The following is a 9,620-nucleotide window of genomic DNA, read 5'->3' as shown; positions in this document are numbered from 1 at the left end:
CCAGGGTGAAGGGCCCCGCCATGTTGGTCGGGGGGTAAGCCAGGGTGAAGGGCCCCGCCATGTTGGTCGGGGGGTAAGCCAGGGTGAAGGGCCCCGTGGGCCGTCGTAGTTTATTTCCTCCATAAAACGACTTACAGCGGCGCTAATCCCGTGATTTACAGCAAATCATATTAATTACATTATCCACAAGACCTGGACCGCTGCCATATACCAGAGGTGTGCCTGCCTCCTCCTGCTGCCCCTCACACTACTCTTTATGGGGTCTTTGTTGGTGCTGGGAGGTGTGGCTGGGGTAGGTGTGGCCTGTAGGTGTGACCTGGAGGTGTGGCTAGAGTAGGTGTGGCTAGGGTAGGTGTGGCTAGGGTAGGTGTGGCTGGGGTAGGTGTGACCTGTAGGTGTCGCTAGGGGTAGGTGTGACCTGTAGGTGTGGCTAGGGTAGGTGTGGCCTGTAGGTGTGGCTGGGGTAGGTGTGGCTGGGGTAGTGGTGTCCTGTAGGTGTGGCAGTGGTGTGGTCCTGCCTTCACGGGGACGTCACTCCCGGGTCCTGCCTTCACGGGGACGTCACTCCCGGGTCCTGCCTTCACGGGGACGTCACTCCCGGGTCCTGCCTTCACGGGGACGTCACTCCCGGGTCCTGCCTTCACGGGGACCTCACTCTCAGGTTCTGCCTTCACGGGGACCTCACTCTCGGGTTCTGCCTTCACGGGGACGTCACTCCCGGGTCCTGCCTTCACGGGGACGTCACTCCCGGGTCCTGCCTTCACGGGGACCTCATTCTCAGGTTCTGCCTTCACGGGGACCTCACTCTCGGGTTCTGCCTTCACGGGGACGTCGCTCCCGGGTCCTGCCTTCACGGGGACGTCACTCCCGGGTCCTGCCTTCACGGGGACGTCACTCCCGGGTCCTGCCTTCACGGGGACCTCACTCTCAGGTTCTGCCTTCACGGGGACCTCACTCTCGGGTTCTGCCTTCACGGGGACGTCACTCCCGGGTCCTGCCTTCACGGGGACGTCACTCCCGGGTCCTGCCTTCACGGGGACGTCACTCCCGGGTCCTGCCTTCACGGGGACCTCACTCTCAGGTTCTGCCTTCACGGGGACCTCACTCTCGGGTTCTGCCTTCACGGGGACGTCACTCCCGGGTCCTGCCTTCACGGGGACGTCACTCCCGGGTCCTGCCTTCACGGGGACCTCACTCTCAGGTTCTGCCTTCACGGGGACCTCACTCTCGGGTTCTGCCTTCACGGGGACGTCACTCCCGGGTCCTGCCTTCACGGGGACGTCACTCCCGGGTCCTGCCTTCACGGGGACGTCACTCCCGCGTCCTGCCTTCACGGGGACAGTCACTCCCGGGTCCTGCCTTCACGGGGACGTCACTCCCGGGTCCTGCCTTCACGGGGACGTCCCTCCCGGGTCCTGCCTTCACGGGGACGTCCCTCCCGGGTCCTGCCTTCACGGGGACGTCACCTCCCGGGTCCTGCCTTCACGGGGACGTCACTTTCTTTTGTCCTGCCTTCACGGGGACGTCACTCCCGGGTCCTGCCTTCACGGGGACGTCACTCCCGGGTCCTGCCTTCACGGGGACGTCACTCCCGGGTCCTGCCTTCACGGGGACGTCACTCCCGGGTCCTGCCTTCACGGGGACGTCACTCCCGGGTCCTGCCTTCACGGGGACGTCACTCCCGGGTCCTGCCTTCACGGGGACCCCTTCGTAGTAACGGGGTCAAATTAAGAAGGTTGTGCGCCGCGCCTCATCAGAGCCGCCTTCAATGGGTAGCAGATAATAGGATAAATCACGCTGAACGTTTATGAAAATGTGTTGGTCGAGCTGTGAAAACTTAGGTTAGGACAAGCATCCAGACGTGGCCGCCCCCCGCAGCCAGCGATGGAGATGTTACCTTCCCTGCCTCCGCATCCCTTCAGTCTTGGCTTCCATCCCTCGGCCACTCAACACATTAGGGTCTCCCTTTCCCACTTGCAGAACTCTGGAATGGTTAGACCTTCAGTCGTAAACTGTTAGCATGTTTAAAATCAAATTGTATTTAAAAATAATATTAAAAATCACTCGTTTTAAGTTTCTTGATGGCGCATGTTGGAGATCCGAACGCAGCTGTCGCCGCCATTAGATGGTATTGACGATGCCGCCATTAATCTCTCGCCACCAACCACTTTCCCGCGCTTTTGTCTGATCCGATACGTCGCCTTAGCTCGTAAGACTCGGCTTCATTCACCATTAGGTACAGATGCTTTCTGGATAACTAGGATAGTAATTATTGCCTGGTCACCACTGGCCGAGTGTCAAGGAGGGTGAGCGCGCCGCGGGCTCGCTCTCACCAAGCTGTGGCAGGAAGTTTACCGTCCTATTGTAAACCTCAAATACTTACTGTCTAGTCAATGAAACTAGAATCGGACGAGTTGTATACATACGTCATTTCCCGTCCAAAGAAAGCGCGCCAGCTCACAGCTTGCAAACAGCGCACCCTGGAGGAGACTTGTATTGTGTCCAAGTCTGAAAACAAATTTATTAGCCTTTTGACTGCGTGTAATGCCCAGAGGTGTGGGCAGTCGTCCCCATAAGTCTTAGCCGCGCCATAGACCTTGAGGAACCGCCAATGAGGTTGAAAAGCACCGACGGTCCCCGCTAACTGGGCCAGTCACCCCAGGATTCCTCTGGGGGTGACTTCCTAGCCTCCTGACCGGGATGGAAGGAGGATAGTGAGGGCTGGCGAGGCAGGAGGCAGTAATGGCGGCTGTGAGGGAGGAAGGCAGCGCCCCGCCAGCATCGGGTGTCAGTGGCGGTGTTGGACACGAATTGCTACATGCCCGCCGCCCATGTTCTTTGTCACTGGGCACGGCTGCTCTGTGGGGGTCTGACTGCCTGGTCATGCTCTCCCGGGCCAGCCTGCCCCTTCCTCCACTCTCCCATGCACCACCAACCACTCCTCTATTCCACATTTTAAGTTTAGCCTCGAGGGACGAGTTTATTGGGCAGCGTCACTCATCCTGTGAGTGAACACACCGCCATAGTGACAGTATTGGGCAGCGCCAATCATCCTGTGAGTGGACACACCGCCATAGTGACAGTATTGGGCAGCGCCAATCATCCTGTGAGTGGACACACCACTATAGCAACATGTACAACACTCCCCAATAGAAAGAAAACCCGCTGGGTTGTTCATCCTGTCACTTGTACCCAGACACAGCTGGGACTAATAGGAGGCCTGATAGGCCTGGGGTCTGATAGCTATGTGGATAGCGCTCTGGACTCGTAATCCTAGGGATCCGGGTTCGATCCCCGGGGATGGCAGAAACAAAATGGGCAGTTTATTTCCCCCCTGATGTACAACAGGGATGCACTATTTACTGCTGTTACCTAGCAGTAAATAGGTACCTGGGAGTTAGACAGCTATTACGTATTGCTTCCTGGGTGTGTGTGTGTGTGTGTGTGTGTGTGTGTGCGTGTGTGTGTGTGTGTGCGTGTGTGTGTGTGTGTGTGTGTGTGTGTGTTTGTGTGGAAAAGAAATTAGTAACAGTTGAATGATTGACAGTTGAGAGGCGGGCCGAAAGAGAAGAGCTCAACCCCACAAGGAGAATTAGGTGAATACAGCTAGGAGTTGCTTAACTGTCTCAAATGATCTCCTTATCAAACAAGATTAATATTTACCAGCTCCTAAACTTACGTTATCTTGCTGTTCAAAATGGAGAATATTTTTAAGAACAGTATCTATATTTGGCAAACAGTGTTTTCCTAACTCAGTGTGGGGTTTATTATTCTACACATATTTCTAATGTCTCTCAGGTGTTCACATTCTCTGAGATAGTGGTCAAGGCGGTGTCCAGTCACTCATCACAGATTCTGCAACTTCCGCTGCTCAACTGTTGTTTCCATCCAGAGTCTCCATGGATATTAGTATCCAAGACGGATTCTTGTTCTTATTGATTCTCCCCCGCGGCCGCCTCCTCTTCGTCCATAATGACCTGGTTGGCCAGCTATAACTACATTGTGCCACCTTATAGATTCACTGATTTGTTCCTTTTCATCAGTTACCTTGTGACGGGATGTTGTCTGTTGGTACCTGCAGCTTGTGGTATGATGTGTGGCCTCCTTCAGCGTCCTCGGCAGCCAGCACATCTGCTCGTTCATTCCCACAGATTTGAACGTGAGAGGAGATCCACAGGAACTTGATCACTCTTCCCTGATTGGTTAGTACTCTCACAGCTCTCTTGATTTCAGCAACCATTGCGAGGGTTTCTGATTGTTTTTTCCTAAGGCTTTGTACTGCTGCTTTTGAAACAAGGCACTAAAGATGTTTCTTTCAAGTAATCTTAATGCTTTAAAACTGGCAGTTAGCTCTGCTGCGGTGAGGAGGCATTCTTCTCAATACGTGCTTTTTCTTCATTTCCGTTATCTTGAGTTATCTTGAGATGATTTCGCGGCTTTTTAGTGTCCCCGCGGCCCGGTCCTCGACCAGGCCTCCACCCCCAGGAAGCAGCCCGTGACAGCTGACTAACACCCAGGTACCTATTTTACTGCTAGGTAACAGGGGGCATAGGGTGAAAGAAACTCTGCCCATTGTTTCTCGCCGGCGCCTGGGATCGAACCCAGGACCACAGGATCACAAGTCCAGCGTGCTGTCCGCTCGGCCGACCGGCTCCGTATTGAAAGACTATTCCTAATTACAGTGTCTGCTGCCCCATCCCTGGCAGGGGTAATATTACTTGACCCATCATCACTGTACATGTGATCTAATTCGTTTCCGGCTTCTATATAAATTTCTTTGAATACTTATGGCTCATTTCTGGTGGTACCGTGTTGGACTTGAGCGGTACCTGGGTCCTGCTGCTGCCACGGAGGTGAGGACTTGAGCGGTACCCGGGTCCTCCTGCTGCTGCCAGGGAGGTGAGGACTTGAGCGGTACCTGGGTCCTCCTGCTGCTGCCAGGGAGGTGAGGACTTGAGCGGTACCTGGGTCCTCCTGCTGCTGCCACGGAGGTGAGGACTTGAGCGGTACCCGGGTCCTCCTGCTGCTGCCAGGGAGGTGAGGACTTGAGCGGTACCTGGGTCCTCCTGCTGCTGCCAGGGAGGTGAGGACTTGAGCGGTACCTGGGTCCTCCTGCTGCTGCCACGGAGGTGAGGACTTGAGCGTTACCTGGGTCCTCCTGCTGTTGCCAGGGAGGTGAGGACTTGAGCGGTACCTGGGTCCTCCTGCTGCTGCCACGGAGGTGAGGACTTGAGCGGTACCTGGGTCCTCCTGCTGCTGCCACGGAGGTGAGGACTTGAGCGTTACCTGGGTCCTCCTGCTGCTGCCACGGAGGTGAGGACTTGAGCGGTACCTGGGTCCTCCTGCTGCTGCCACGGAGGTGAGGACTTGAGCGGTACCTGGGTCCTCCTGCTGCTGCCACGGAGGTGAGGACTTGAGCGTTACCTGGGTCCTCCTGCTGTTGCCAGGGAGGTGAGGACTTGAGCGGTACCTGGGTCCTCCTGCTGCTGCCACGGAGGTGAGGACTTGAGCGGTACCCGGGTCCTCCTGCTGCTGCCACGGAGGTGAGGTGCCTCCAGGCGGGCCGGGCTGCCCCAACCAGGTGCCTCTCATCTCTGGCCACGCTCTGTGCTTCCTGCTTCCTCCTGTAATTTGAAGACATCTTAGCTTGTTTCTTGGCAATATCACTGTAGCAGCGTCTCTGATTATCTTAATGGCGAGCGTTGCATTCGGTTCCATAACTCTGCTTTTAACACTGAACCCCGGTGAATCTCAACCTTTTGAGTCGATACCTGGGTGATACCTGGGTGATACCTGGGTGATACCTGGGTGATACCTGGTTGATACCTGGTTGATACCTGGGTGATACCTGGTTGATGGGGTGCTGGGGGTTCTTCTACTCCCCAGTGACAGACCGCTTGGACAATCTGGTGAAAGTTAAGGATCTCCTCCTTAAACAAATTGCGTATAAGCACATCTGGCACATATTGACTAGAATATTTAACATAAGGATACTGTGAATATATATATGTTAAAGTTTTATTTCACTTTCACTGACCTACTGAGCCACATATGTACCCGTGGGGAGGTCCATGGTCCCGTGGGGGGGTCCATGGTCCCGTGGGGGGGTCCATGGTCCCGTGGGGAGGTCCATGGTCCCGTGGGGAGGTCCATGGTCCCGTGGGGAGGTCCATGGTCCCGTGGGGAGGTCCATGGCCCCGTGGGGAGGTCCATGGTCCCGTGGGGAGGTCCATGGTCCCGTGGGGAGGTCCATGGTCCCGTGGGGAGGTCCATGGTCCCGTGGGGAGGTCCATGGTCCCGTGGGGAGGTCCATGGCCCCGTGGGGGGGTCCATGGTCCCGTGGGGGGGTCCATGGTCCCGTGGGGAGGTCCATGGTCCCGTGGGGAGGTCCATGGTCCCGTGGGGAGGTCCATGGCCCCGTGGGGAGGTCCATGGTCCCGTGGGGGGGTCCATGGTCCCGTGGGGAGGTCCATGGCCCCGTGGGGGGGTCCATGGTCCCGTGGGGAGGTCCATGGTCCCGTGGGGAGGTCCATGGTCCCGTGGGGAGGTCCATGGCCCCGTGGGGAGGTCCATGGTCCCGTGGGGAGGTCCATGGCCCCGTGGGGAGGTCCATGGCCCCGTGGGGAGGTCCATGGCCCCGTGGGGGGGTCCATGGTCCCGTGGGGGGGTCCATGGTCCCGTGGGGAGGTCCATGGTCCCGTGGGGAGGTCCATGGCCCCGTGGGGAGGTCCATGGCCCCGTGGGGAGGTCCATGGTCCCGTAGGGGAGGTCCATGGTCCCGTGGGGAGGTCCATGGCCCCGTGGGGGGGTCCATGGTCCCGTGGGGGGGTCCATGGTCCCGTGGGGGGGTCCATGGCCCCGTGGGGAGGTCCATGGCCCCGTGGGGGGGTCCATGGTCCCGTGGGGGGGTCCATGGCCCCGTGGGGAGGTCCATGGCCCCGTGGGGGGGTCCATGGTCCCGTGGGGGGGTCCATGGTCCCTTGGGGAGGTCCATGGCCCCGTGGGGAGGTCCATGGCCCCGTGGGGGGGTCCATGGTCTCGTGGGGGGGTCCATGGTCCCGTGGGGAGGTCCATGGTCCCGTGGGGAGGTCCATGGCCCCGTGGGGAGGTCCATGGCCCCGTGGGGAGGTCCATGGTCCCGTGGGGAGGTCCATGGTCCCGTGGGGAGGTCCATGGCCCCGTGGGGAGGTCCATGGTCCCGTGGGGAGGTCCATGGCCCCGTGGGGAGGTCCATGGCCCCGTGGGGAGGTCCATGGCCCCGTGGGGAGGTCCATGGTCCCGTGGGGAGGTCCATGGCCCCGTGGGGAGGTCCATGGTCCCGTGGGGAGGTCCATGGCCCCGTGGGGAGGTCCATGGCCCCGTGGGGAGGTCCATGGTCCCGTGGGGAGGTCCATGGCCCCGTGGGGAGGTCCATGGCCCCGTGGGGAGGTCCATGGCCCCGTGGGGAGGTCCATGGCCCCGTGGGGAGGTCCATGGTCCCGTGGGGAGGTCCATGGCCCCGTGGGGAGGTCCATGGCCCCGTGGGGAGGTCCATGGCCCCGTGGGGAGGTCCATGGTCCCGTGGGGAGGTCCATGGCCCCGTGGGGAGGTCCATGGTCCCGTGGGGAGGTCCATGGCCCCGTGGGGAGGTCCATGGCCCCGTGGGGAGGTCCATGGCCCCGTGGGGAGGTCCATGGTCCCGTGGGGAGGTCCATGGCCCCGTGGGGAGGTCCATGGCCCCGTGGGGAGGTCCATGGTCCCGTGGGGAGGTCCATGGCCCCGTGGGGAGGTCCATGGTCCCGTGGGGAGGTCCATGGCCCCGTGGGGAGGTCCATGGTCCCCGTGGGGAGGTCCATGGCCCCGTGGGGAGGTCCATGGTCCCGTGGGGAGGTCCATGGCCCCGTGGGGAGGTCCATGGTCCCGTGGGGAGGTCCATGGCCCCGTGGGGAGGTCCATGGCCCCGTGGGGAGGTCCATGGCCCCGTGGGGAGGTCCATGGTCCCGTGGGGAGGTCCATGGCCCCGTGGGGAGGTCCATGGCCCCGTGGGGAGGTCCATGGCCCCGTGGGGAGGTCCATGGTCCCGTGGGGAGGTCCATGGCCCCGTGGGGAGGTCCATGGCCCCGTGGGGAGGTCCATGGCCCCGTGGGGAGGTCCATGGTCCCGTGGGGAGGTCCATGGCCCCGTGGGGAGGTCCATGGCCCCGTGGGGAGGTCCATGGCCCCGTGGGGAGGTCCATGGTCCCGTGGGGAGGTCCATGGCCCCGTGGGGAGGTCCATGGCCCCGTGGGGAGGTCCATGGCCCCGTGGGGAGGTCCATGGTCCCGTGGGGAGGTCCATGGCCCCGTGGGGAGGTCCATGGCCCCGTGGGGAGGTCCATGGCCCCGTGGGGAGGTCCATGGTCCCGTGGGGAGGTCCATGGCCCCGTGGGGAGGTCCATGGCCCCGTGGGGAGGTCCATGGCCCCGTGGGGAGGTCCATGGCCCCGTGGGGAGGTCCATGGCCCCGTGGGGAGGTCCATGGTCCCGTGGGGAGGTCCATGGCCCCGTGGGGAGGTCCATGGCCCCGTGGGGAGGTCCATGGCCCCGTGGGGAGGTCCATGGTCCCGTGGGGAGGTCCATGGCCCCGTGGGGAGGTCCATGGCCCCGTGGGGAGGTCCATGGCCCCGTGGGGAGGTCCATGGTCCCGTGGGGAGGTCCATGGCCCCGTGGGGAGGTCCATGGCCCCGTGGGGAGGTCCATGGCCCCGTGGGGAGGTCCATGGTCCCGTGGGGACGTCCATGGCCCCGTGGGGAGGTCCATGGCCCCGTGGGGAGGTCCATGGTCCCGTGGGGAGGTCCATGGCCCCGTGGGGAGGTCCATGGCCCCGTGGGGAGGTCCATGGCCCCGTGGGGAGGTCCATGGCCCCGTGGGGAGGTCCATGGTCCCGTGGGGAGGTCCATGGTCCCGTGGGGAGGTCCATGGTCCCGTGGGGAGGTCCATGGTCCCGTGGGGAGGTCCACGACCCCGTGGGGAGGTCCATGGTCCCGTGGGGAGGTCCATGGTCCCGTGGGGAGGTCCATGGCCCCAGGTTCAGCACTCTGCGCCAGTGAGACAGGACCTTCTCTACCTTCCAGGTTCTCACAGTCTTGGAGACTCCTAGAATGATTGTCATGGCTTCACTGTGTAGGCTTTCAAGCCCTTAGTGTCGCTGTGGGAGTACAAGCGTAGTACTGGTGGGGTGCAGTCCTTAACGGAGGGCACATGTGCTGTGTACATCATGGTAAATTACACCATCACCCCCTCCCTCCCTCCCCCCCCCCTGTACCACAATCACCCCCTCCCCCCCCCCCCTGCACACCACCACCAGGGAAGGGGGGGGGTGACAGAGCAGGGGAGGGGACACCTGGAGAGAGCACACCACAACCTCTTCTCCTAATAGCACGTCGCATTTTGACGTACACTCTGCCCAAGGCCGAACACTGTCGTAATGGTAGCAGCTCGCGAAACTGTCCCGTTTTCTGTTTTGGGTCTTCTGGTAGGTTAGGAGAGGGCACTTTAGTACGACAATATGTTGACGTTGGAGGAACCATAGGAGGACGGGGGTGAGTATCCTGGGGTGGGAATATTAACGCAGCCATAAGTGGTCATCCCAACACCAACAGCCT

The 9,620-nt window shown here is 60.9% G+C and overlaps 2 protein-coding genes across 2 annotated transcripts; both read right to left on the bottom strand.

Moving 5' to 3' along the window:
• Positions 1-401: 401 nt before the first annotated feature.
• Positions 402-4,240, bottom strand: LOC123773295 (magnetosome-associated protein MamJ-like). The gene is made up of 2 exons (XM_069317831.1): positions 4,048-4,240; positions 402-1,324 (listed from the first exon to the last, which is right to left on the bottom strand). The coding sequence occupies exons 1-2, from the start codon at positions 4,238-4,240 to the stop codon at positions 402-404; spliced, it is 1,116 nt and encodes a 371-aa protein (XP_069173932.1).
• Positions 4,241-4,792: 552 nt separating this feature from the next.
• LOC138359116 (MAGE-like protein 2) lies at positions 4,793-9,127 on the bottom strand. Its single transcript, XM_069317830.1, has 2 exons — positions 7,098-9,127; positions 4,793-5,624 (listed from the first exon to the last, which is right to left on the bottom strand). The coding sequence occupies exons 1-2, from the start codon at positions 9,125-9,127 to the stop codon at positions 4,793-4,795; spliced, it is 2,862 nt and encodes a 953-aa protein (XP_069173931.1).
• Between the last annotated feature and the right edge of the window lie 493 nt (positions 9,128-9,620).

Source organism: Procambarus clarkii, chromosome 89 (assembly GCF_040958095.1).
Source record: "Procambarus clarkii isolate CNS0578487 chromosome 89, FALCON_Pclarkii_2.0, whole genome shotgun sequence".
Lineage (NCBI taxonomy): Eukaryota > Metazoa > Arthropoda > Malacostraca > Decapoda > Cambaridae > Procambarus > Procambarus clarkii.
Note: the sequence above shows the minus strand (reverse complement) of the source record. Positions and strands in the feature narration are given on the sequence as shown.